General features: G+C 53.8%; 8 protein-coding genes across 8 annotated transcripts; all 8 read left to right on the top strand.

Moving 5' to 3' along the window:
• Positions 1-356: 356 nt before the first annotated feature.
• JKF63_00270 (uncharacterized protein) lies at positions 357-2,333 on the top strand (the record flags this gene model as incomplete). Its single annotated transcript, XM_067896322.1, has 1 exon — positions 357-2,333. One exon carries the CDS (start codon positions 357-359, stop codon positions 2,331-2,333), a length of 1,977 nt encoding a protein of 658 aa, XP_067752479.1.
• Positions 2,334-3,433: 1,100 nt separating this feature from the next.
• On the top strand, positions 3,434-7,759 carry JKF63_00269 (uncharacterized protein; the record flags this gene model as incomplete). Its single annotated transcript, XM_067896321.1, has 1 exon — positions 3,434-7,759. One exon carries the CDS (start codon positions 3,434-3,436, stop codon positions 7,757-7,759), a length of 4,326 nt encoding a protein of 1,441 aa, XP_067752478.1.
• A 972-nt stretch (positions 7,760-8,731) lies between these two features.
• JKF63_00268 (uncharacterized protein) lies at positions 8,732-9,751 on the top strand (the record flags this gene model as incomplete). The annotated part of the gene is made up of 1 exon (XM_067896320.1): positions 8,732-9,751. The coding sequence occupies one exon, from the start codon at positions 8,732-8,734 to the stop codon at positions 9,749-9,751; it is 1,020 nt and encodes a 339-aa protein (XP_067752477.1).
• A 734-nt stretch (positions 9,752-10,485) lies between these two features.
• On the top strand, positions 10,486-11,391 carry JKF63_00267 (uncharacterized protein; the record flags this gene model as incomplete). Its single annotated transcript, XM_067896319.1, has 1 exon — positions 10,486-11,391. The coding sequence occupies one exon, from the start codon at positions 10,486-10,488 to the stop codon at positions 11,389-11,391; it is 906 nt and encodes a 301-aa protein (XP_067752476.1).
• An 814-nt stretch (positions 11,392-12,205) lies between these two features.
• JKF63_00266 (uncharacterized protein) lies at positions 12,206-15,223 on the top strand (the record flags this gene model as incomplete). Its single annotated transcript, XM_067896318.1, has 1 exon — positions 12,206-15,223. The coding sequence occupies one exon, from the start codon at positions 12,206-12,208 to the stop codon at positions 15,221-15,223; it is 3,018 nt and encodes a 1,005-aa protein (XP_067752475.1).
• Positions 15,224-16,663: 1,440 nt separating this feature from the next.
• Positions 16,664-18,064, top strand: JKF63_00265 (uncharacterized protein; the record flags this gene model as incomplete). The annotated part of the gene is made up of 1 exon (XM_067896317.1): positions 16,664-18,064. One exon carries the CDS (start codon positions 16,664-16,666, stop codon positions 18,062-18,064), a length of 1,401 nt encoding a protein of 466 aa, XP_067752474.1.
• A 5,233-nt stretch (positions 18,065-23,297) lies between these two features.
• On the top strand, positions 23,298-24,323 carry JKF63_00264 (uncharacterized protein; the record flags this gene model as incomplete). The annotated part of the gene is made up of 1 exon (XM_067896316.1): positions 23,298-24,323. The coding sequence occupies one exon, from the start codon at positions 23,298-23,300 to the stop codon at positions 24,321-24,323; it is 1,026 nt and encodes a 341-aa protein (XP_067752473.1).
• Positions 24,324-25,144: 821 nt separating this feature from the next.
• Positions 25,145-26,800, top strand: JKF63_00263 (uncharacterized protein; the record flags this gene model as incomplete). The annotated part of the gene is made up of 1 exon (XM_067896315.1): positions 25,145-26,800. The coding sequence occupies one exon, from the start codon at positions 25,145-25,147 to the stop codon at positions 26,798-26,800; it is 1,656 nt and encodes a 551-aa protein (XP_067752472.1).
• Between the last annotated feature and the right edge of the window lie 227 nt (positions 26,801-27,027).

Raw genomic sequence — 27,027 nt, 5'->3', positions numbered from 1 at the left:
GTAAGTAAAGTGGATTTGTTTCCCTTTCTCTGATGTCATTGAAAGGCTACTGTATCAGTTTTGTGAATTTGGTTTACAGTTTCTTCGAAAGTCATCCTATCGTCGGTCTCCCCTTCTCCTGAAAAACAAACTACCAAACAAGAAGTGCCACTCAAGCCGCCCTCGGTTTGTTCAGCTGCTGTCTTTCATAGAGGATGATGCAACACCGTTTTCTTCTATTCCTGCGCTTTTCTCTACCTGTTCATCAACGCTTTCTTATTCATTTCTCTCAACTCCGCTTCCAAAAGCAACAGTTTCCTTGTCTTCTCTAGAGAAAAAAAAACTACGAAAGCAGTGGCAACGCGCCGGTTTCTGAAATGAGGAAGTACCTCACGGACGTGAGCCTGGTTGTTAACCGAAGAACGGCAGTCCTTCGTGTACACACCAGACTTCCATCGCACCGTCGAACGACGCTGATTGTGGCACCAGAGTTCCTTCAAAGACGTACTTACTACCCCGCCCCTGGGACATATCCCCCGCCACCACCACCGCCGCTGCAATCGCACTATGCACCACAGCCTGTGGGGAATCCATATAATGCTACGTATCCGGCTCCGCCCCCACCCCTGCTGCATGGGGGTATGTCGTACGGGCAGCCACAACAGCCCTTCCCAAGCGATTTGGGTACGAAAGAAAGGCCCATAGTTGTCGTCTCAGCCCCTCAGAAAGCTTCTTGGGCCTCTCATTTCTGGATGTTCATGCTCTTCGGAATTGCTCTTAGCTGTTTCCTCAGCCTAATCGAGGACCTCAACGATCGCTTTCAGGAGAGCCAGAATGTAAACAAGTCAGGTCTTTCACGCACTGGTTTATCCGGTTTGTTCTCCTCTGCCGACGTGAGGCCAGTGAATCTGGACAACTTGGAGGTTACGTTTGACAGCATTCGTGGATGCGATGAGGCCAAGAAGGAGCTGGAGGAGATCGTGGAGTTTCTGAAGGATCCCGAGAGATTCCACAAATTGGGCGGGCGGCTCCCAAAAGGAGCGTTGCTCACCGGACCGCCAGGGTGCGGGAAAACTATGTTGGCAAAGGCTATTGCGAAAGAGGCTGGTGTGAAGTTCTTCTACGCCACCGGGAGCGAGTTCGATGAGATGCTTGTTGGCGTTGGAGCCCGTCGTGTTCGTGAGCTTTTCAGCGCTGCAAAAGCCAACTCACCATCTTTGATTTTTATAGACGAGGTGGACGCGCTAGGCGGTCGCCGTTCTCGCAGTGACCACAGCTCCTCTCGGATGACGTTGAACCAGCTCCTGGCGGAGATGGACGGATTCGACTCCAACAAAGCCGTTATTGTTCTCGCCGCCACCAACACCCCTGAAACGCTGGACAAAGCACTCACTCGTCCTGGTCGTCTGGACACTACTATCACTGTCGATCCCCCGGATATGAAAGGACGCGCGGAGGTGGTTCAGGTGTACCTTGACAAGATCAAGACAGACAGCACGGTCAATGCCATGGACATTGCACGCGGAACAACCGGCTTCACAGGAGCCGAACTCAGCAATTTGGTGAACCTGGCAGCCATCCGGGCCGCCATGCGGAACAAGGTGAGGGTGACGAGCGAAGAGATAGAATACGCCAAGGACCGCGTCACGATGGGTGCTGAGAGTAACAAGATTGTGCCGGAGGAGGAGCGTCGTGTGACTGCGTTCCACGAGGGTGGCCACGCATTGAGCGCTATCTTGCTCAAAGACGAGGGTGCCGATCCTGTGCACAAGGCAACCATCGTTCCCCGCGGCAACGGCATTATGGGGCTCGTCAAGCAGCAGCCAGATACGGACAAATACAGTCAAAGTAAGCGCCAGTGCCTGGCGCGTCTGAAGGTGTGTGTGGCGGGACGCGTCGGTGAAGAGATTCTGTTGGGCCCTGACGACATCACGACCGGCGCAGGCTCCGATTTTCAGCAGGCAACAAACATGGCTCGCCACATGGTCCGACAGTTCGGTTTCAGTGACACCATGGGCTTTGTCGATTATGGTACAGTCGACACTCCTGAAGGTGCTTACATTTCAGACGAGACGAAGCTCAAAATCGAAAAAGAGGTGCATCGCCTTGTCCAGGACGCGTACGTAGAGACCAAGAAGCTTCTTCTGAGCCACCGCGCCGAGCTCGAGGCCATCGCGAACAACCTGCTCAAGTTTGAAACACTTAGTGGCAAGGATCTTGAGAAGATTTTGAAGGGTGAGGCTATCCCAGAGCGTCCTCCACGTCTCTCCACTGCGGCGGAAAACAGGGCTTCACCCGAACTAGGCGGAAGCAGCAACCAGGGAAACGGCCAAAGAACCGTTCCAATCTTGTAGCATCTCGATGACAATGTGGCTCAGCGCACACGGAGCGCCCCACCGCACTACAAGAGGGAGTCCAGGTGCGCCGGAACTCCTCGAGCTTTTTCCATCCCAGAACTGGACAATCTCTCATGTGTGCGCGAAAGTATTAATCAGATTTCTCTGTTCCTAACTATTCACCCCTTGACTTCTCATTTTTTCACAGTATTATGCGCGTTGGTATGTCCCTCCCCTCCCCCCCTCTCCCACAGTTGATAGTCTTGAGACGACTGTTTCTGGTTTTTATATTGCTGTGCGCCTTTTTCCCCCCTGCGGGCCATATGCGCTCTCTTCGTGTCCTGTGGAGTGTATACTACGAACCGTGGTATAGCGTGTTTGGAGTCATTTCCCACGACGGATTAGAAGAAGGAACACCCTTTTTGTATTTCAAACATAAACGCCAACGGCGGGTCCTGATTTTGGGCGCCCCAAGGCAATCCTCACGGGAAGAAACGCAGCGTACCACATGAGCGATCCACTCTGTCTGACGAGGAGGAGGGTAGTATACTTAGTGTGACAAGAAATCAGAGGAAAGCTGCGGCAGGATTTCCACCTTCCTGAATCCTTTGTCGGCGCTACTGTGTCTCGGTCAAGCACCCTGCACACTATGAAGTGTCAAGGGAAGGTGTGGTGTCTTTGTATTTCTTTTGTTTGACTCCGTCTATTTCCATCACTGCGATGGAGGCTGAGGAAAGCAGTAAGAGGCGGGAGAGAGGCAAGTGGGAGAGGGTAATTCCTCTTGAGATCATTCAGTGCAATGGGGCAAGGGCTTCCGCGCAGCACGTTCCCCCCGAGAAAAGAAAAAGCAGGTCTGCTCTGAAACGAAGAGAGCTCGCACAGTTGGACTTTGGTTCAGCAATTTCGTCTTTGGTCCACGTGACTGCGCTCATCGCTTTGCCATGGTTTTCACTTTATGGGCTAATGCCAACATCAACTTTCTCCGCCTTCTTGGGGTTTACATTTGCTTTACTTGCAGTTCTCGCAGGATAGGATTACGGGTTGAGGACAGAAGATCCAGTAGTCAAAGCACTACTGCTCCTCACACACATTCACACAGTGGAGGGGGCTCAGGACCGATGAGGGGAGCACAAAGTGTACGCTCTGCGCGATGTCTTACCCTATCGCATAAGAGGTGTGTGGGATATCGAACGCAGTGGGGTGCGATGCGCCACCAGTCGCAGAACTCCCTTGCTGGGTCGCGTGACCGCCAGCGTGGTCAGCCCAACGCCGACCCCAACACCGGTTCTCAGATGTCTGTGGCAGAGTCGCCTGATCTTACGCCGCACCTTCAATTTGGGCTCAACAATCTCGAGCACGTCAAGTTGCCCGACATCTCCGATGAGGCTCGGCGGCGCAGTGACATTGACAAAGAGCGTGAGATGCGAGCAAAATTTGGTGAGCATGGCCCCGGCGAGCGGTTGACAAAGAGCTCCCCACAGACGCGGCGTGACATGCTGGAGGAGCAGCAGGATGTCGACGGTCTTCCGTGGGAGGTCCGATGGCGCAAGTCTCTTATCCCGACGTCTGAGGAGGTGATTCAGGATATTCGGGATCGCTTCGACTTGTTCATTCAGGACCCCATCGAGCGTGAACAGGAATGGTATTTGCACTGGAAGGATCGGTCGTTCAAGATTCAGAAAGATCGCATGATATGGCCCCAAGGCTACACGGACTACCTGGACCACTACGACGAAAACGGTCGCCGCCGCGTGCTGCCAACCGATCAGCGGTGGTCCGATTCTTCTTGGAAGCACCTCGCAGACACCCGCTACAAAGATCGGATGTGGCTCATCGAGGGCGAGGAGCGCAGGGCTGTTCACCAAAGCTTACAAACGGACCGTACGCTGTTGGAGGAAGAGGAACAGCGTCAGTCTGAAATGAGCGACGTCTACCACGGCATTGTCTCTGGCGTAGTTGACCTCGACCCAGACCAGACATACCAGGCACTCTCTGGTACTGCAGACCCTCTCGAGGTAGCGAAGACAAAGATGAAGCTGCAGGCCTACGGTGCGCATCAAGCCCTCACGTCAGGAAAAAGAGAGCTCAGCCCAGCACAGGTGGATCCGATATCAGGCTTCCCGAAGGCTGACATGGAACCATTACCAACAGGCATCACTGTAGAGCAGGGGGCTGCTATCGCAACTCAGGCGAGTCTCCAGTACGAGATGCTGGAGCAGGGGGCGGAGGCCTCACGGCAGGCTGGCCACGACCCCGTAGTAGCAATGATGAAGGCGCACCACAGTACGTCCAAACAATACGCAGACCGCCCCATGCTGCGTGCACAGGTTGAGGCGAATATCAAGAAAGTCAAGGAGCTTGAGGCAGAGCGACAGGCCCTGGAAACCAGCAAGCCAACTCGCGCCTTGACCGAGGCGGAGAAACTTGTCGGGAAAATCGAGTCTGCACTCCTCGAAGCAGCGGAGTGTCAGGCGGGGGCTTCTCAGACTCACATGAAAGGGGCTGTGACATCGACTGAGCGTGACTCGAGGGCTGTTGGCGTATCTACTCCAGAGGGGTTTATTCATGTTGCCGACAGACCGCACAATGCGGAGCCAGACGTTCCAAACGAGCTTTTCCGCGTTCCACAGAGCAGAGAGTTGAACGAAATGCCAGACTGGTATCGTGAGACACTCGTCGAGACGGAACCCATGATACGAAAGTATGGCATGGTGCACGACCCCCTCGAGGAGAGGCAGCCGGAAAAAGAGTACTACGTTCCGCCGCCGCTGCGCGATGATGAGCGGGTGACGCTGGACGACGCCCCATCAGGTGCCTCTGCGTTTGACCTAATGAAAATGCACAAGCTCAGGTCTTTGCCGGAGCTGGTAGCCGGGTACAAGCCGCTGCCGCTGTTTCGCGAGGTTTCGAAGGACGATTCGCTTGAGGCTGTGGCAGAGGCGCAAGGAGATGCAGCGACGGAGACGAATCTTCTGGACAGGGATGGAAATCCAATTAAGAAGTCGGAGCGTCAGCGACTCGAGCGCCAGGAGCGGTTGCGCAAGTCGAAGCTGTCGTACGACTCCGATATTCTACTCCCCAACTTGCCGTGGGAGACGGACTCCATCGTGGATCCGTATCGTGGTGTCGATTCCGTGGACGCGGTTGGGTTTGACAAGGAAGAACTCGAGAAGACGTGGCGTGCGTATCGCAACACCTTTCAGCAGGCTTTGACAGAATTTGGAAACCTCACTCAGGTAACGAGCGAGGATAAGTGCGAAAAGATGCTCTACGACACAATGGAGCGATTCCGTGAAGGGAGAGTCGGCGATCATCCAGAGGTGCCCAAGGAGCAGGAGGAGGTGTTTCGCCTCATCTTTGAGGCCCATACGAAGCACTTTCTCTCCGATTTTTACAAGTTCAAGGGAAATCGTATCACTGAGGCGAACACTGTAAAGGCAGAGGCAGACGAAATTCTTCGCCGAGCATCAGCGAAGAGCAAGCTGCTAGGGAGAAACTTCATGAATTTTGTCCAAGAGATGACATCCCTCGAGCTTGACACGATACGTAAGAACCCAGTGCAGCGCTATGCGGTCATGGTGCGCGACCGTAAGTATGAACCCATTTCCCAACCTTTTATGAAGTGGATCAAGAATGAGCTGGGAGAGTTCATGATCACAGAGTTCCAGAGCGCCGAGCAGCTGGAGACGCACAAGGCGTTTTTGCATCGTCACCTCAACGACGCCTACCTCAAGTGCCCTTCCCGCGTTAATGGTATCAAAGACTCGTCCCGGGACGCGGCGGTGGAGGCGTTTTATCAGTGGTGCCGTGGTGCATTGGCGTTTTACACAGGCAAGAAGTTTCATCGCATGTTTATTGACTTTGCCGACAGCCGCTTTCGCTCCCGCGCCGAGGAGCTTTACGAGGACTCGATCGAGCTTTTCTCAAACTACGCCAAGGCTAGCAAGGACATTGTGCAAATTCCAGTACCTGAATCAGACCCACCATACGAGTATGATGAAAAAGAGTTTCTGGATGGCGAGAATGCCGTCTTCGCGGAGATCTCTGGGCACCTTGACAAGGCCGAAGCGTTGTGGCACTCCGGCAGCAGCAAGCGCTGGTACCCCATGACAGACGAAACTGAGTACATGTGGTATAACGAACGCCGAGGTCGTCTAACACTCGCCACGGACATTTCTGATCGTTGCTTGGAAAATGTGAACAAGAAGACGCACCCATCCATCCACCCGTTCCCTGAGCGCGCGCGCGTGTTCTTGGAAGGTGCACCTCTCACTCAGGAAACCGCAGAGCATCTTTGGCTGCGCTACATGGGGGACTTGTATTGGGAACACTCTGAGTTTATGCAACGACAGGGCCGCTTCCAGACCAGCTGGTCCTACCGTGACAAATGTTTGAACTTGTATCATCTGGCAGTGCGCACGGCGCGTGAGCGGCTTCCTCCGTCCTGGAAGGCACCTTTGCTCACGGAGGCAAAATACATGCTCCGTGTCTACGAGCCTGGCGATCACGTGCTGCGACACTTGCAGGATCTGGAGACGGTGGTGGACAAGCTCTTTGCACAAGGTGAGCCGCGCCACTGGATCGAGCCGTTCAGCGAGCTTCCCTACCGACTTGCTGTGGTGCACGCAAATTTGCCCGCCTACGGCGAGGCTATCACCAAAGAGGTGCACCACCGTCTGAAGTGGCAGCCGTCAAACGAGCTTTTGATGAAAGATATGGAGGAGCGTGCTCGCGGTGGTTCTGTAATGCCACAACTCGTTCCATACTACGGTATGCTCAATGCCGTTGCAGAAACGCTGTTTAGGCGTAAAATACTCAAGTGGCGAGCCAGGGAAAACGAAGGCTCTGATCCATACCTCTTCTGGACTCACATGTACTTTGCGTTTCGCGTGCATCCCAAAGACCGGGATGAGGTGCAGCGAATGTGGGACATGTATGAGCCAGCGTATGCGTACATCTACACCCAGTGTGCCTTGGCATCGCGCGTGCGAGGCCACCGCCTCATCAATGATGCGCTGAGACGCTTGTGCCAGATTCTGCTGTCTGGTGACGGGGCACAGAAGCTTCTGCTGATGGAGGAGCTGATCAAAGTACGCGAAAAGATGGCGCACTTGATCGACCGTAAAGAGATCGATCGAACGATTAACGCCCTCGAGGCGCATCTCGAGAATCCTGTCCAGCAAGCGTACACATACGGAACGGCACTGCTCTACAAAGAGGCTGTGTTGCAGGAAAGGATTGCACGGAACCCGCTTCTGCGAACGCAGATGGCAGCGAAGGAGTACACAGATCTGCGCAAAAGACAGGAGGAGCTGCGCGTCAACGGGACGACAATGAATCCTCAACAGGCGGCGAGGTCGCAGGAGAGGGAGGGCGGCCACGATGACGAATCTCTCGACACCCAACCAAGCCTGACCACAAAGGAAATGTTTTCTGAAAAGTAAGCGCGTGCGCCTACGTCCTCACGCTTCTCTCGAGTACCACACTTTTCGTCAGTATTTGCTTCAAAGCACCGCGCCTCGGTGGTACGCATGAGCTGCGTGTCTGACATTTTTTTTGTTTTGCAGGCAGTGGGTGCCACGTATATTTTTCCTTCTTTCTTGCGAGGTGTTACCCCTCCCCTCCCCCTCAAACTCCTCTTTGGTGTTCATTCGGGGAGTGGGTCACGCCTCCTCACCCTATCGAGGCTTTGTACTTCACTGTGAGTACTTTGCACCATTCAAATGACAAAGGCAAAAGTATGGTAGGCAACCGCATTGCACGGCTGTCACGCAGATATACCGCTGTAAAGGAGATAGCAACAAGAGCATCCTCAAGACGACGACAGGATGTACACTGTATGTGTGTATATATATTCCATGGTCAGAAGCAGATAGAACTAGTGCCCGCTTTCCACTTGTCGCTCTTCTCTCCCCTCATTCTCACTGGAGCGTTGTGAGTGCGCATACTTATGCTCCCCCTCCCGTCTTACTGAGAAACCTTACGCAGGAACGTCCCAGGGGCTACTCGCAGCCTTTTGAGAGTTTTATATTTCAAAAAAAATTCCAGCTCTCAGTTTTCAGTATTCATAGACAAAAACGGCTCGCATTACCGCCTAATTTCGTGTGTTGTGTGTTGTGTGAGGGCGCAGAGGGAAGGAGGGTGTTCTTCCACAGCGTTTCCCCATTTTTGTTTGTTGAACGTACTTCTCTTCTTGGGGTGCAGGGCAGAATTCATCTCTCCCCCCCCCCGCCCCGGCTCGAAAGTGTGTCCCCATACACACCCACCCAAGAAACACTTCCTACTGCCACGGTTTCCCTTCATTTCCTGCTTTGCCCCTCCTTAGGGATTAGTGGTGGGTTGCACAGGCATGGGAAGCGTCTGCCTTTTCTACTTGACAATTGCTTCTTTGCCTGAGCATCATTGCACTATACAGAATGCCGCTCGTAAAGGCAGAGACAGATGAGGGTTTTGTGGCGGAGGTGGCTGAGGAGGTTAGTACCGCCTGCACTCGCATGAATAGCCATGTTTCGGTAATGATAGAAGAGTACCTTCGGCGGCGAACTCAGCAGATACGCGATGATGCCCAACAAGCGCTCGATACGGTGCGTCAACAGCTGGAGGGAGGAATTGCGGATGCTGAGGCGGAGAGGGCAGCGGAGAAGGAGCGCTACCAAAAGATGAAGGCACGAGTGCTGCAGGTCACTGTAAGAATGCAGGAAATACACGCAAAGCATCATCTCACTCGCGCTTTTCACACGTGGTGGCGCTGCGCTGACCTTCGTCGGGCGCGTCGTCGACTCGCCGAGAAGGTTCAAGCTCACCTTGTGCGACTCGGCTTGTTTCATGTGTACACTCAGTGGCGTGTGTTTGCGGCAACCCGCCATCAGAGCCGACTTAGTTCACACATGGCGCACAAGAGTGACTGTCGCGAGCAGGAGCTAATTGGACAGATCGAGGGGTACCAGAAGCAATTAGAGGAGGAGAGATCAAACAACTCCAGTTTGAAGGAGAAGCTCAAGGAGGCGTTTGTGCGAGGCATGTGTGCGTTGAACCGTGAGGCAGCGAACGTGCTCCACAGCTCGAAAGGGGGTCAGGAAGAGGATGTAGAGGCTATTGCCGAAATCCTGAGTCATGAGAGCCATTCGCGCCACCACCCCGTGACACCGGGTCACGCGGACAATGCCATTCCCAGCCACACGCACGCCCACAGTATCTGCCCTGTTCACCATGTGGATCCCAGAGGGAACTATTATCACCCCTGTTTTGCCCCGGGGTACTGCGAGTACGGTCGACGCCCGACTCCGTCTGCAGCCGTTTCCTCTGGTACTCTACCGAGTGCATCAGGACCTTCTGTAGTGCGCGCAGATCCTCAAAGCGCCCGCTCCATAGACAGCAGCCCGTTGGTATCGCTCCGCCACCAAACGAAACCATCACAGACACGATGGAGAATGTAAAGAGAAGGAGACTAGATAGAAGAAACTGGAGAGTCGTAGGCACTGCTGCCCGTGTCCATTTCATGATCGTACCTCTTCAGCTCAGCGCTTCTTCGCTTTCGCACAAAACGTTCTCTTTATCGCTAGGGCTTCGTGATAACTATTATTTTTTTTCCGCGCACCAGGGCTCTTTGAAACATGTACGTTTCTGGGTGGTGCACTTGTTTTACAATCTGTGATCGGGTGCAGCAGCAGCTTCGCACTCTTCACGTCGCCGCGTCTTAATACTGTATATCTTCACATATATGACCAGTGCGCCTGTGTACCTTCAGACGTGCAGAGAAAAGTAAAGGCAGAGAGGTGCAGCTGCGCATGGTGTGCCTTCCTTTCTCGTATTTTAGGTTCAAGAAAATATACAACTGCTTTTCTCCTTCAAGTTTCACCGGTGCGTTTGCATTTTTTCTTCTTTGCTTCTGTTCCGCTCGCAGGGTTGGAAGTGTGTATGCGTGACGAACAGGGGGCACGTGTGCACCCTTACATGGCTTCGCACCAAACGTTTAGAGCCTCGCATTCGAGCTGCTGACTTTTTCCAAGATTGTGCACAGGTGCTGTACGTGCACGAAATGAAGGTGCAACTTGATGCTTGCGCTTTTTTTTTATTGCCACTTCGCTCTCTACTTTCTCAAAAAAAATATTTCGACAATGCCAAAAAAAGAGGCGTCTCTATCATACGAACGACGTCATTTTGTGTTGCCATGAGCCGGCGCGTCAACGCAGCGGCCATAAGCCAGATCCTGGAGGCTTTCTTTCTGCTGCGCTCATCGCGGTTGGCAGAGTTCTCCACTGTAGGATCCGAGCGATCAGCTTCCTCTGTGAGCTCGACGCAGGAACCAGCCTCGACTTCGAAGTATGCATTAGACTGCGCGCGGTGCCTTCTCCGCGAGAGTCTTCTTAGTGCTGTAGAAATTGAGGGCATACAGTCTGGCTCTTCTTCACTGTTGGCCGTCGAAACAAATCCTTCCCTGGCAGACAAGAAGTCTACTCCATCAAGCTCTGCGCCCGCGTGGCGTCCGCGGAGAGAGATCGGGACTGTGCTTGAGGGTCGTGACTTGCACAGGATCGACCTGTCAGGCACGCGTTTGTCTGCTAGCTTCAATCGAGTCGATCTTTCTGAGGCTCTTTTGCTTGGCACGTACTTCGCGCACTGCACGTTCAACTCCTCTGACTTGCGGAAGGCAAATCTGGCAGGTGCCCAGTTTCACTCTTGCACTTTCCTATCTACCGATGCGTCAGACGTGATAGCGTGCCGCGCTTATTTTTCCCATTGCGTGTTTCACAGAGCTGACCTGTCCCACTGGGACGCAGCGGGTGCAACTTTTTTCCAATGCAGTTTCACTATGTCTGATCTCTCCCACTGGTATGTGGACGGACAGACAGTTGTAGTGAAGCCAATTGACTGGGGTCGCTGCCGACGCTTAGACTGGGTGATGAAGCCTGGGAGCTCGCTGCGTGAGTGCCGTGTAGTCGGCGACGCAAGTGCAATGAGCAGCGCCTCATTGGCACCAGCTGAGAAGTCGTCTTGCCACCCACTACGGAGGCAACATGACGACGGAAGCATAAATAAGCACAGTCACAGCACTCGAGCCCATGGTCGCACTTAGGTTTCCCTTGCTTTATCTTTGTAGCTATGCTCTGCTCTAGTCATCGAAAGGGTTCGAGGCATCCCAGCGCTCACGCCCTGCCTTGTGTCCAAACACGTTTTTTTCTTGGGATCCGAAGGAAGTGCATAATCAAGAGGGAGAGAAAAAGGACAAACAAACAAGAAATAAGAATGATGAAAGGCGTCATTGCAGTTCAACTCAAAGTGAGGATTTAGTTTGCTCTCTTCTATGAGGTACCGTGCTAAAGGGGCGTCGCAAACCCCGTGGAGGGAGAAGCACGTTCTCTGTGTCTATCGCATTTGTCTTGTGCTTCTTTCCACTCATCCATGCGAGCTTTGTCCCCCCTTCCCCCTTCCTCCCCCCTTCCCCCCCCTTCGGTTCTTTGTGCTGCAGGTTTTTCCTTTTGCGTTGGTAGGCCTTTCCGTATCGTTTTTTGTTTGCTGCCGTCTGCAGGCCTATTTCTTTGGACTCTTCGTTTAGAGGACGGATCGTGGACGTGTGCCACTACTCAAGGAACAACCCCAAGCCCCAATACCCATGAATGACAACAGTCTGCTTCTAAACCGAACTGTTTCCTTTATTACTCCACGCGTAACCATCGAAGCCCAGAGAGCTCTCTGATTTTTTTTTTCCTGAGGAGCTGCACGCGCTCGAAGGAGGAGGTGCGGGGGCGAAGTTGAAGTTCTCCAGGCAGTCAAGCGCACATCGTCAGGATAACAGAAAAAAAGGGGGGAGACAACTGGAAGTATCGTTTCTGAGGTGGTCAACTTAGCTTGCGCTACCGTTGCGCCGTACAGTCTATTCATCCCTCAACATGTCGCTGGCGGATGCGATCAATTTACTGCGTGAGGTGTACACGAGCACTAACAATGTCCGCAGAAAAGAATGCACCCTCCAACTGCTGCAATGGGAGAACGCTTTGCCAGCTGCAGATGTGGTGCAGATCGGTGTAGGACTTCTTAAGACGCCGAACGAGGGCGTTGCTGTTCAGGCCTACGGTGCGGTTTTGCTACAGCACGCTCTCAAGCGTCGCCTGCTACAGCCCGGACAGCTGCCCGTGATGGGTTTGCTATCTTGGTATTGCAATGAGCCGACCTTAGGGCCTTTGTTGCGCGCGGCCCTCATGGAGCTTCTCATTGAGTGTGTAATCTACTCAGGCGACAACCTGGTAGTGCAAGTACTGGAGTCTCTTTGCACGGAGATCGAGTCGCAACCGCGTCGGATGCTTCTTCTGGGCGAGATGACGCTGGCGCTTGTGGACCCAGATTTTGATCGTGTCCCGCGTGAGTTTATTGGGGGGCTGAAACGCAGCACGCTGAGGCAAGGGAGCCATCTGCTGAATGCCGCCACCATGGGTTTGTACATGTACTACACTGCCTCTGGCGGTGAGCAATCCACGGCAATAGGGCCCGACGTCGAGCGCTGCGTTGAGGCTGCGTGTAGCATGATTGGTGTCCTCGCACCTCAGCTACCGTTTTCCGTCTGGCGAGAGCAAAACCTACCAGTAACGATGGAAGTACTACTGCGATGGGTGCCGGCAAAGCACCCGGTCCTAAACTGCACCACCGCTCTGCTGCGCTCCTACACCGCCAACGATGCCGACAAAGCGGCCGTCCTGCGCGTATTGCTCACCACTGTCTTGCAGAATATACCCGCACTAGTTGCCGCGCGTGATATAGCGGCCTTGGATGAAATCCTCAACTTGGCATTGGAACTTCCCAAGGACTTTGTGCAGCTGGAGGGGACACTACTGGTGCAGAGCTTCGTGTCGGTCTTTTCCATACCCAGCATTCTGTTCGGGCATGGGGTGGTGCAACTGATGGAGCGCCTAGGAGAGGAAGTGCTTCGCCGTGTGGATGTGATTGAAATCTACAACGGGTTGCGCATGCTGCTTCCCAAGAACTTATGCCACCCCGTGCGAGGTCAGAACCAGGAGGGGCAAGAGCTCTCTCGAGAGCAGTTTGGTTTCGAGCAGCTGTTCGACGAGGTCTTTGCTGACTTTCGGCGAGGTGCAAGCAAGATATTGACTCAGCTAGCTCGCATGCATCCAGAACGCACGAACCAGTATCTGCTGAGCTTACTAGGCGACCTGCCTGACCCCCGAGGCACTTCAGAAGACCCCCGCACCTGCAGAAACTTTGTGCAGCAGAGTAGCCTAACCTTCATCTACTGGGAGGTCACCCACTTTATGATGGATTGCCTCTCAGCTGCTTTTGAGTCCTCATCCGTGTGCGTCAGCGCGTGTGTGCCGGTGTTGCTGGCCCACGAGCCCTCTGATGCGGTGCTCCGACCTCTCTATTTTAACATGATCTCTCATTTCTGGAAGGTGTGTGACGGAGATGACATGAATATATGGGAGGGGTCCATCAACATCCTTCTGAACTCTATCGGCGACGAGGGTAGCCGCCACACCGAGGACCTCGATATCTTGGCGGCACGGCGCCGGGCGCACACGCTTCTGGTGCAAATGTGTGTCGATCACAGCCGTCGCTTTGCACCACGAATTTTTTCCCTGATGAAACAGCTGGAGCCGATGCTGATGCGCGCGAGCGGAATGGAGCGCAGTCTCCTGCACGAGGCACTTATCGCGCTCGCGGCTACTCTGCCTGCGCACGATTCAGACGCCTACTTGCAGAAGATTGTGAACCCGTTAGTGAATATTTTGGCCGATTCTCCAGCTCTGAAGGATCAGGATTCTTTCAATCACGTCATGTGCGGGGCTACGCCAGACGACAAGGACGCCAGGGGCGTTCTGCAGGGATGCGTGAACACGATCGCCGCCGTTTTCCGTCGTTCTCAGAGGACGCCCTACGTGGTGGAGAAAGCAACGCAACTGTTTCCACTGATCGGGAAGCTGCTCTTAAGCGTTCACAGTATGCAACCGAGCAATCTTCCGTTTCAGTATCGCAGCATTCTTGATCAGGACGCAGGGGAGAGAGATCTTTTTCTGCCTGGTCATACACGCAGGAGTGATGCGCATATGGTCGGCGCCGTTCGCAGCGCCCGCAGCGCGCTGTTGAACATTCGGGTGGATCTGTACCAGGTCTTTGGAGAGCTGAGCACCATTTTTCCAGCGGAGCGGTTTGGTGAGGTCATCACTGCCTTCACGACTGGTGCTCCGATGCCCACGCAGGTTATGCGCTCTCTCACCGTTAAATGCCTGCTGCCGATCGGCAAGGAGCACCCGACGTTGCTGATTCACATTTTTCACATCCTCTACCATTTTTTTAATCAACGCAAGGAGCAGGTACATCAGCAGCGGGCTACGAAGGCAAACACACGCGACACGCGTGATGATGTGATTGAGTCGAAGCAATGGCTCTTCTACGCAAAGGACGTGATCACGTTTATGCGCAGTCATGTGCTGGATAGCCACTCATGGAAGCGCGACAAGGCGCTCCTCTTCGCAACGGCAGAGGTGGCGATAAGCATCTTTGAAAGCGGCGCTGACCGCCGCGCGACACAGTACTTTCTCATATCGATTGCTAGCCTCACCACAGACACCTCCGTCTTACCGGAGGTGGAGGCGGCCTTGGCCGAGGTGCGTGTGGTGGTGTACTCGCGGCTGGTCTCATATGTAACCCTGACGCCAGCTGGCGAGCTACCGCCGCGTGAACGTGAGAACGTCGCGTACGGGATTAGCGAGCTTTATGTGAAGTTCTTTCCCAATCTAGCGCCATCCTTGACCATGGCCGGGATACCAGAGGAGCAGCAAGAGACGCTGAACGCGCACCTCCTCATCGTTGGTAACTTTTCTGGGCAGCGCCGGAAAGTGAAGGAGTTTTTGCTCAACATGGCGAGGGCGAACACCGGAGCATCCGAGCACAACTGAAATTTGATTCCGCACAAGTGAAAAAAAAATAGGAAGGGGTGGGGAGGGGGAGGCGAGGGATGTTGGTGGTGATAATCCGCTGTCTGTAATTTGTAGGCGTCTGCATTGGAGGGGGAGTGGTGCTCAGTTCGGCTACCAAAGATGTGGTATTTGATGCGATAAATGAAAGCAGTGTGTTTGAGTTGGATCGGCACGAGGGGGGGGGAGAGGCTTGACATCTCGAAACTTCTGGGGAGGAGTAGGGTGCGGCGACACGCAGAGGTGAAGGACCAGGTTCTTTGAATACTTCTCGGCAGAGAGACTACACGGCTGCTGCCCCTTATCCATTTCCCAGGGGCTTCTTCAGCAGTTGCCTTGCATATGTTCGGCACTGTGTGCCTTGAGAAAAGAAATTCTTGAATACCCCCCCCCCCCCCCCATCATCATCCCGCTGCCGCCGATATCGATGGGGGCTAAAGTGTGTGCACAGTCCTGCATTGTACCCGTTGGTGCTCCAGCGGGTATGTAGGGAACGCCCCCGCCCTGTAGGTGTTTCTTCCACCGCTCTTTCCTTTTCCTCATGGATCTCTTTCTCGGCTATGATACGACGTGTGCATCTCAACGTCTGTTGCTCTCGTCTTCTAGATGAGTCATATTTTTTCAAATGGGGAAGTTGAGACGCGTATTATATCCCGAATATTTGTCGAGTCGGAGGTACCATACCACGCTCTGAGCGGACTGGTTGGAGGCCACAGGCGCACGTTGCCTCCCTCCCCCTTGCAGCGTTGCATCCAGTCCTGTGAGGTGTGTGCGACCACGTGCGTTTTCAACAAATGATGGGTAGAGGCTAACCAAAAAATGGATACGCAGTACTTCACTCTTCGAGGGAGGCTCGCTTGGGGCAGAAAAGAGAAAAAAAGTGGGCTGTACCGCATCTTTGACGTGTTATGTAGTTCCCTTACAGCGAGATCGCCGCTCATGGCTGTTCAATCTTTCTCCGTGCTTGTTTCCTCGTGGTTCTGTTCTCCTCTTTACCATTCCTTCCTCCTCCTTTCGCTTCGGTTGCTTTTTTTTCCTCATGGCATTTGCTTCCTCTGCTCTACATCTCTGCTGGCACGTGTGTGTGTGTGTGTGTGTGTGTATGCGCAGTTACTCCGTTGGAGGGAGAAAAAGCAAACACAAATTGAAGACCTCATTTCTAGGACCTTTCCATCTTTTTTTTTTGGCTCATAATTACTCGGAGAGACTCAGCCCCCCCCCCCCTTTAGACCCCCCCGTATTGACGAATTTTTTGTTCTCTCCCCAATTTTTGTTTTTGCCCTCTTCACAAAAAAAAAAACAAACAGTAAACGAACAACAACAACAACAACAACAACAGAGCAGTTTGCAGACTGTTCTAACTCCCCCCTTTTCATCTGTCCACCACCACGCTCGCCCACGCAACACATTGGTCTGCTCGCCATGTTCCGCTGCCGTGCCGCCCCGAAGCTGGCCACGTTGGCCACACTTCGTTTCCTCACCATCACCCCGATTCCCATGCCCGCTCTATCCCCCACGATGGAAAAGGGTAAGATCACGGAGTGGTCCAAGAAGCCCGGCGACGCCGTTCGCACCGGCGACACCTTCTGCAGCATCGAAACTGACAAGGCAGTCGTGACCTATGATAATGCTACCGAGGAGGGCTTCTTTGCCCGTGTCATCGCTCCTATCGGCGCGGAGGTAAACGTGGGTCAAACGGTGTGCCTCATTGTGGATGAGGTGGGGGGCGTCAACTCCGACGAAGTCAAGAACTGGAAGCCGGAGGGTGAGGAGGCGCCGGCTGGGGCTGCCGAGGAGGCTGCTGCTTCCCCTGCTGTTGCCGCAGCTGCTACCGTTGCTGCTCCTGCGACGGCATCTGCTGACCGCGTGAAGGCTTCACCGTACGCTCGCAAAGTGGCGGCTGAAAAGAATGTGTCGCTGAGTGGCATCCAGGGCACTGGTGGTGGTGTAGGTCGCATCACGTCCAAAGATGTGGTTGCTGCTGTGGCGAGCGGGGCTACTGGATCCGCTGTTGCCGCTCCTTCTGCTGCAGCACCGATCAAAGCTGCTGCTGTTGCGTCGCCTGCCCCCGCGAAGCCCGCCGTTACCAAGGGCACGGCGCCAGCGAACGAAAACTTCACCGACATTCCGGTGACGACGATGCGTTCAGTCATTGCGAAGCGTCTGCACCAGTCCAAGAACCAGGAAATTCCACACTACTACCTCTTTGACGACTGCCGTGTCGACAACATGATGGCCCTCATCAAGCAGCTGAACGCGAAGGGCAACGGCCAGTACAAGATCACCATCAACGATTACATCATCAAGGCGGTAGCGCGCGCTAACACCTTGGTTCCAGAGGTGAATTCCTCTTGGCAGGGCGACTTCATCCGCCAGTACGCCACTGTCGATGTCTCGGTAGCTGTGGCTACGCCGACTGGTCTCATTACTCCGATCATCCGCAACGCACAGGCGAAAGGTCTCGTAGAAATCTCGCAGGAGATGAAGGCGCTGGCGAAGAAGGCGCGTGAGGGTACGCTGCAGCCCAGCGAGTTCCAGGGTGGGACGTGCTCTGTATCAAACCTCGGTGCCACAGGCATCCCCGGTTTCACGGCTATCATCAACCCCCCACAGGCGATGATTCTTGCCATTGGCTCCTCCAAGCCGCGTGCTGCGATCGTAAAGAATGAGGAAACAGGAGAGTTTGAGATGACCGGAAAGGTAGAGAGTGTCGTGAGCTTTACGGCATCCTTCGACCACCGCATCGTCGATGGTGCGCTCGGCGCTAAGTGGTTCCAGGGCTTCCACGATACCATTGAGAACCCGTTGTCACTCCTGTTGTAAGAGGGGCGAGTGGCGGGGGGAGACCCCACCAGCCGAATTGACCACGATGGAAAGAGGTGATGTGATGCCCCCCTTCTCTTCCGACCCACCCCTCTCCCCCCTCCCCCTTTCCCACGCGTCTCTTTCTCTCCACCGCTGTTGATTGGATTAGGTTGCCGTTAATAGGTTTTGATGTGGAGAATGTGTGTGAGTCTGCAGTTATTTGTATGAACAGCAGAAGGAAGGTGCGAAAGGCGTTCTGTGTAGCCGCAGTCGAAAGGGAAAAAGGTGACGGGCGATGTTCTTCGTTTTTGTTGTCCACCCCCGTTTGCTGGGGATGAATGGTTGGCAATGAGGGGGAAGGAAGGGGGGATATGGAGAGATTTGTGTGTATGGGCCCCCTACCAAACTTCAAAAGAATTCATCGTTTTGATCTTTTTCTTCCCCTTCTCCCTTTTTTTTTTCTAGTACGATTATTTATTGAAATATATATTTTGTTTGTTTCTAACGTTTGTCTGTCTTTTTTTCCCTCCCTTTTCCACTCACTCTTTTCTCTGTGTGTGTTTACCCCCCCCCCCCCCGCCCTCATTTCATCTTTTTTCTTCTCCTCTGTGTACTTTCACATGTGTGTTTATAAGCTGCGTCGAGAGAGTAGTTTTTTTTTTCCCTAGTAGCGTTCCTTTTTCTGTGCCTCAACTGGTGCTGCTGTATCGGACAGGATTACTTCATACTCGCATCCCCACCTACTCCCTTCATCTTTCTTTGTGTGCACATGCAGGGGAGGAGCACGTATTGCTTTGGAGGGTGGTCATAATGGTGCAGCAAATGCACAGGCGGCGCTTCAGAAAGGACGGGGTCAGGGAGTACACACCCTACAATGTATACGCTTGCGCTTAAGTGAAGGTCTCGATGCTAAATTCAGTGGTTTTGCAATCAAGAAAGATATTTTTAAAGAGTCGTGTGGTCGTCATCCTATCCTCGTGCCATCGTCCTTCTCGCTGTGTGTCTGGAGGCTCTTCTCGGTATGGATGCGCTGTTGCGAGTTTGCTCGATGCACGCACCTTCCACTTGTTCGTACTCACCCTGTTCAGAGAAAAAGGGTAAAAAGAAAATCAAGACCGCCAACAACAACAACAACCACAACAAAAAAACTGATAGGCGACTGGATGTGGGGCGAAAAAACATAGGAGCAGAAATGACCATTAGCATTACCGTTCCCCATCACCACAGCAAAACATACGCCAAGCATTCGAGTGGTGGACTGGTTACTTTTTCTTTTCATTTATGCACTCTACATGTTCTTGTGGCTTATTGATGATTGGAATTCCACACACACACATGCTCGCAAAGAGGAGGTACTTCAGTTCTTGTGCTCGCAGTTTTTCTGCCCCCAATGCCACCGAGCACCCCTCTAAGAAGAACACCTACACGCGCGTGCAAGGGGGTGAGGTAGAGAGGGGTGGTGAGAGGCTAGCAATGTTGGAGATGCGATGTTGGTGCTCAATTAGAGGAGAAGCATCGATATGAAGGTGAGCTTTTTGTCTCTTTTTTTTTATCTGACCCCTTTCTGTCGTTTGTTCTCTTCCCTCCAGAGATGTGTGTGGGGGTTCGGCGTACGCGGGCGGTGGGTTGAGCGTCCCGTGTATATATAGCGCGGAGCCAAGGCGACCTGAAGTGCGAAGATGAACATTCAATACGAGCAACTGATGCCGAATCATGAGTTTATTTTTTTATTTGTGCGTTTCCACGATACGGGAAGAGGAAAAGATGGTTGCGTTTATCGGTCAATGTTGGTGGGTGAGAAGAATGTGTGTGTGTGTGCGTATGTATGGAAGTGGATTTAGGGAATCTTCATAATTTGCTGAACGCTCTCGACTTGGGTGAGGAGAAAAAAAGGGAGAGGCACTTACGTTAAGGAAAGTTTCCTCGCACACACATCTGCTGTGAGATGGGAGTGCTGTCAATATTTCTCAGCGGTCTTTGATGAGTGAATTGACCCTCCCCCCCTTCCCCCCTCCCAAAAAAAAAACTTACCAACGCCACAGAGATGTCTCAATGACAAACTCCCCTTTCCTTTCCCCACAACAAGAGAAGCGGGGGCTATGGCAATGCACATTTGACGGAGACTTTTTTCTTTTGATATTCTACCAGAGACATTGCCTTCCCACTGTCTCAGAGCACGTTTGGTTTGGCGCCCCAGTCTCTTTTGCTTCTCTGCACTACCATCTTTCCATGCATTCCCTCAAGTGCTACCGTGCAGGGAAAAGATCTCCCTTCTCACCTCTTGTTGTCGGCACAGAGCGATGGGCAGTGCGATACTTTGCCGTCCGGTGCACCAGAGAGTCCGCCAAATCAGGAGCGCACACACGCACACAACCATCTCTGAACGTTTATACCGTCCCCCCCTCCCCCGCTCGTATTCCATCACACACCCACAACTGTGTATTTGTTTTCTCACGCAGGCAAAAGACTGAGGTCGAGAGAGCACCCTCATCCTCTTTCCACCCTCCTTTTTCTCCCCTCCGAATTCATTCATGCTCTCCCCCCCTCCCCTTCCCACTCCCCCCAAAGCGATGTCTGACGCCACCAGTCCGGGGGTCCCTGTGCTCTGGTAGAGTATTTTAGCAACCCCCCTTCCCGCGTCTCATTGTCCTATGTTTTTTTTTCGATGGTGTGTGAAGCTCTCAAGACGCCGAGGCAGAGTGGATGCGGTACCAGTTACACAGCAGGTGAACGCAATGCCTCTCAGGGTCCTCGGGACGATTGCGGTACCAACGATTTGAAGAAGCGCCGGCAGCTCTGCAGCTGCGTCCTCGGGCTCGCTTTCCTTGTCGAACTCTACGCTGTGGAGCTCAGCACCCCTTGCGCGACTACAGTCAGTTGTTCACTGGACTGGTCGGAGTCAGGAGGAGGAGGCCGCTGGATCGACGCGGTAGTGGGACTGGCGCTTCCGACGTGTTGGAAAAAGACCGAAAGCGCGGAGTGACATGACAAGTTTATCCCATCTATATTTGACCCATCGTTGTCTTCCGGTTCGCGTGAGGGTACAAAGGGAAATGCGTCCAGGGACAGGGCGTGGTGGAGATGGAGTACGGAGATCTTACAGGAGCTGATGCAGAACAACTTTTAGGGCTCAGTTTTTTTTTTTGGTCCATCAGGTTGCCGCTGACTTCCTTGATACGCCCCCTCCCCCCTTCCCTACCCGTGATTTCCTCTGTACTTACTCTCGTGGACAACGTCTTGTCAACATCCCTCACCACGATATGTCTCTTGCAATGCATGGTGTGCACCGACCAGAGAGAGAACATGAGGGTTCTCTGCTCGTGGAGGAGATGTCGAATGATCTGGAATGTGTTCTGTGAAACAAAATGTACGCTGTTTACTCCGGCAAGCGTGCTGCTCACGAAACCTGAGCTGCGCCGATTGAGGAAAGTACTTTGCCTGCCGAGTCTTACACATCAGCAGCGCTTGCACCATTCTGGCCTTTTTTTTTGCTTCGCGACGTCTCTACTAGTGACCTTGCCTCACTAGAAGTTGCCAGCACCTTGGGAAAACGGCAGCAGGACGGTGCCCCGCGGACGAGCCGTGGTCAAGTAGCGACGCCACGCCACTTTTCTCCAGTGTGGACGTGCGCACGGCAAACGAGCGCAGCCCGTTGGCGTACCCGCGCACCTACGGAAGGTGCAAAGAAAACTTTTGCGATTTTTCAATCGATTAGACGGCACCTCTCTCTTCGCTTCACACGGTGCTGCTCCTAGAGAAGAGTTATGCATTATATATATTCACTACAAGTGGAACACGGCGGGTTGACATTCCATCACTGGTCCAACATCTCAGCCGCTGTGTGTGTGTGTGTGTCTCTTTTTTTTTGCCTTTCGTTGCGCGCTCTGCCAGTTTTGGTGACCCTCTATTTTGCACTGTGGCTTAAACGGCGCCCTACGCAAGCACCCCGACAAAGACTCGCACGGATGTGGTGCACGACAGACAACCCGACCACTACAGCAGTTACATTGACTCCGCGTGCACATCCGCTGATAATGAATTGGTCGCGTGGCAGCATGCACAGATTCTGTTGCATCGCGTCGTCGTAAGGATCCGTGAGCAGGCAAACTTCACCATCTGGAGCCCCAGGTGCCGTTCGTTTTTCGTGAGAGCGGCGGTAGATGGAGCGTCAAATCACATTGTTTGGGCGGTGAGTGGACGTTGGGGGCCTAGCTGAGTGCATTGTCAAGGTCACTGTGGAGCTGGTCTACCAAAATGGCAACGGCGCTGGGGTGTGGGGGAGCAGCAGCGACAAGCGAACAGCAGGTGCTTCGTGTGAGTAAGGTGGAATATATTGAGCAGCAGCAGCATTGTCGCACGGCGAACGCACACGAGTGTCTTGGTGGGACGGCTTGTGCGAAGGCGATGTATCAAGAGCCCAGCGGGCGTGGTAGGTGAAGCGAATCGGCATTTCCCCCACCCCCTAGCGTAGCCTTTTGGCTGTTTCGCCCTCTATTTTCTTCTCTTGTACATCCTGAGGGAGACCCGATGCACCCCGGGAAGCTGTAAAAGCAAATTGCTGCTTCCTTCCTTTCTCTTTGAGGGAGAATCTCTGCTGTTCAACTCGTTCTTTTCACAGCGGCAGCAGCACACTCCAGATAGGCTTGTTCGCCCCTTCTGAGTTTTGCTCTGTATCGCCTTGCGATCGACTCGCGCGTTGAAGGCCGCCATCCATGACGGCGTACATACGGCGGACGGCATCGTCAACCGTAAGAAATCCCCCCCCCAAAAAAAGGGATGTGGGTGTGTCATACCCCGTATGTATGTAGAGAGAGAGGCCGAGTTGCGTTCCATACTTGGTAAACCAACGGATGTTCGTGCAGGCGTGCCAGGTACGTGAGCGGTGTTCATTACTGTGGTAAGTGGTATGCTTGGGGGAGGTGGGGTGCACACCAAAAAGCACCGCGCATACCCCATTTTCAATGTTTCTAGCTGTGGATTCGCTGCATTGCCCTGTCCAGATGTTTGGTGAGGCGATATGATTAGAGCATGGATCACGATTTACTCTCTCCTCCCTTTCCTCTTTTTTTTTCCACACAACGCCACGTCCCGGTGCACCCCCCTCCCCTCCCCTCTCCCGCTCCCCTGCGACACCCTGGGCAGAAGTGCCGTGCCACAGAGGGAGCCTCGTACCGCTCAATTGATCGGTGCGTTTCGCACGCGTATTCGCATCGTTTACCCGGTGAATGCACCCCCGTCTGTCGCCCAGCAGATGCCGAATAGCCCCTCTGGCCTCGCGGCACCACTCAACACGAAGAGGTCTCGAGTAGAAACTGGTGTGAGCGCGGAAGCGGAGCCCGTACCCGTTTTACCTAGCTCATGTATTGATGCCACTGCCTACGAGCGCGAACACGTACACAGCGTCTACAGCGCTATCGCTGACCACTTTTCTAGCACGCGATACAAGGCATGGCCACAGGTTGGTGCCTTCTTGGAGAGCCTGCCGCCCTTTTCTTTTGTGGCGGATGTCGGCTGCGGAAATGGTAAGTACTTTGCGGCAGCACAGCGACTCGCTCTGTCTACCCCTTCAGGCCCCCTGAGCACATCAGTCGCTGCTCTCGCCCTGGAGTCGCAGCAGCAGCAGGTAGAAAGGCAGCTGTCTCCGCATCTTGTCTCCTTTGCACCCGCACATCGCTACGTTGTGGGTATCGACTACAGCGAGGAGCTTCTGCGCTCTGCGCAACGTCAGCTGGTTGACCCAAACCTGAATCAGGAGCAACGGCGTCGCAGTCTTCGTGGCAGGCGTACAAAGAACGAGGCAGAGGCGGTTGCGGCACCTGTGTCGGCTGAGGAGCTCCCACGAACGGATACGCTGCGGAGCGACGCTCTACGGTGCCCATTTCGGGGCGGTCTCTTTGATGCTGCGATCAGCATCGCAGTGATCCACCACTACGCGAGCCGGGAGCGGCGGAGGCTAGCAGTGCGTGAGCTTCTTCGGCTTGTGCGGCCCGCTGGTGGGCGTGTGCTCATCTATGTCTGGGCACTTGAGCAGCGAGACCACGCCAAGCGTTTGGTCGACCCAGAAACCGGTGATGCCCTCGTGCGGTGGGAGCGACACCAGAAATATGATCATGAACAGCAGGTGTTCCGCCGCTACTATCACTTTTTTGCTGAGGGAGAACTCGAACAGCTGTGCAAGGACGCGATGAACGATGACATAGCAGGCTCGATTCCCGTCGTCATAAGGAAATCGTACTACGATAAGGAGAACTGGTGCGTGCTGCTGGAGCGGTGTTGACAGGGAAGGATGGCGTATGGAGGCTGGAGGGCGACGCTGTCCCTGGGTTTTTCTTCTCTCCATTCGCCCATCTGCTTCTGTCTTGCCCTTTCTGCTTATAAATTGAGTAATCCAGTTCGTCCTCACGGGTGGGGTCGCGAAGGGTGCGCGAGTGCACCGTTTTGGACGCTGATGTGTTGTGTGTGTGTCCAGGCTTTCGTTGCCCTTTCACTTTTCTCTTAGCCGCTCACTCCACGGACAAAGGGGAGGTAATGGCCGCCATCACAAGAGTGAAGGACTGTAGCTGTGCAGATCCCCCCCCACCCCGGCTCTAGTCTCGTGGCAAATGTGTCAGGTGACCTTCTTCCTCCTCTCTGTACGGTGCTTGGGGGTGCTCTCCAGGTCTGCGTTGTGGACACGTCGACAGAGCCTCTGCCAGGTAAGGTCTCATCGATGGTGGTCTAGTGGCTCCCTCCACCACAAGGGTGTACCTTTTCTCCTCTCTTCATGTGTCTTTGGCTCCCTTCCAGTTTATATTTGTTCACATATCCTCTTCTCCCCTCTCTTGATATATATATAACGTATCGAGTACCTTGGCTTACCTGTACCTCAACTTGGAATACAGAGGAAAAGCACAAGACACTGACAACAGCGCCGCGACACTTTCCGGATCTGTGTCCCCATTCCCCATTCCCCGCCCCCTCCTCCTTGTCTACGACTACTTTTTTATTGTGTGCGTGTATATAAATATATATATGTATATATATATATATATGTATATATATTCATATTTTTCTTAACAGTCTTTCGCGCCATTGAACTAGATCATTCGTTGGCTCTCAATGGAGCATCAGTACTTCTTTATCGATGCCACGTGGCTGGAGGTGGCAGCAGCCGGCATTTGCTCGCGAAACGGAATCATCTTGAAGGATGCCATCGCCAAGGCAGAGCAGGGCATTCCAGTACAGATCAAGAATGATTCTGCTCAGACTATGCACAATCTAATTAAAATGGCGCACTCTTCCCTGGAGCAGGCCTGCACACGATACTTACACCAGCACGCACAGACTCTTCGACTTACTCGAGTGAGGAAGCCAACGCCCGCTGTGGAGGCCCTCAACGAGGCAGAGCGTGCGTCCTGTCGCGAGCTGGTGGTGCGCGTCGCCATCACGGGTGCCCTGACGCAATACCAGCGTTCCACACGCAAGTGCATCTTGCGGGATTCTACTTCGCTCTGCTCGTCCTCGTCTCAGCCAGCCACCTCCGCGAGTCAGACCATCCAGGGCAACAACGTAACGGATAGGCAGCTGGAGCAGAGTTTACAGACAACGCTTCTGAAAGGGCTTCTTTATGCCTTCGAGTCTTTTCAAGAGTCCCACTCCATGAACCGTGATCACTATCCACCGCGAGTGGACAGTAACACTCCTGGCACTGTCGGCTGGGACACCCTTGTGCTGCTGTACCTGGTTCATCGCATTCCGCAAGTCGCCCGTCATGCGAGTGGCAGCGCCATCGACGATTCAATAGGGCAGATCATACGCACATGGCGCAAACTCTTGGTTGCACTCCAGTCTGTGGACGCAGACGAGGCCCCTGAGCACTCGCGCCGTCGTGGAGCCCTTTCCCTGGTAAACGGTCTCCTCATCATTTTATTTCAGCGCTATAACACCCACCAGTGCGCTGTGCTATTGGGCGCCGTGGAACACGCAGAAAGGGTCGCTGAGTCAACCCATGAGCCGGCGCGCTCCATTTTACACCCATCGCGGCACATGGTATCGGAGGTGGTGACTTATCGCTACTATCAAGGACGCATGCACTTGTACGAGCGGAAGCTGGACGAGGCCCACCGCATTTTGCGGGCCGCTTACACGCTGTTACCTCCCGCAGGGTTCGGCAATGAACCACAGCGCCTCAATAAGGAGAGGGTGCGGTTTTTCCTTTCTGTGGCCGGCGTAGCCAATGGGCGTTGCATTCCGGATGAGATTCTGCGCGCTGACGAGGATCTGCTCCCGCGCCTGTTCGGCTCGTTGGTCTCAGCCATTGAGCGCGGCGATCCGGTGCGCTTCTCTGCCGCTCTCGACAACCACGCCTCGACGTTCCATCGCCGCGGCGTGTATCTAATTCTGCAGCAGGCCAAAATCCTCTGTTATCTGATGGTCGTCGCCCGTGTGCACGCAGCCATGTCAGCTATACCCGAGGTAGACAACAGCCGCATTACCGTTCCAACTTTGCTGGCTGCGTACACCTTCATCACCACCAAAGAAGTGCAGAATGACAAGTCGTCTATAGACTCCAAGAAACGCTCACGAAACGACGAGTCTGTAACACCAGTCTCTGAGCCCCGCTTCGCGGAGAGTGTGATGGATGAGGACCGCATGGCTCTTTGGATCGCAAAACTCATTGCGCGGGGGTATGTGCGTGGTTACTACTCGCACGAGCACAAGACGTTGGTGGTGTCCAAGAAAGCCCCCTTTCCTCTTTTACAAGAAGACTCGTGAGGTGCTGACAAAGGCATGATATGCGCTGTGGAGGAGAAGGGAGACGGAGAAAAAAAAACGAGGGCGGACGGCTCCACCCAATCAGCGGGGAAACGCGGGGATCTAACGTGAGGGTGGGGTGGGACACGAGGCGAAGTAGGGGGAGGTGGCGGGAGAATAGTGAAGGTCATCCTCCGTCTGGGCAACGCTGATTTTTATACCTCACTTACTTACTCATCCCCGCTCGT

The sequence above is a fragment of the Porcisia hertigi genome, chromosome 36, assembly GCF_017918235.1.
Source record: "Porcisia hertigi strain C119 chromosome 36, whole genome shotgun sequence".
Lineage (NCBI taxonomy): Eukaryota > Euglenozoa > Kinetoplastea > Trypanosomatida > Trypanosomatidae > Porcisia > Porcisia hertigi.
Note: the sequence above shows the minus strand (reverse complement) of the source record. Positions and strands in the feature narration are given on the sequence as shown.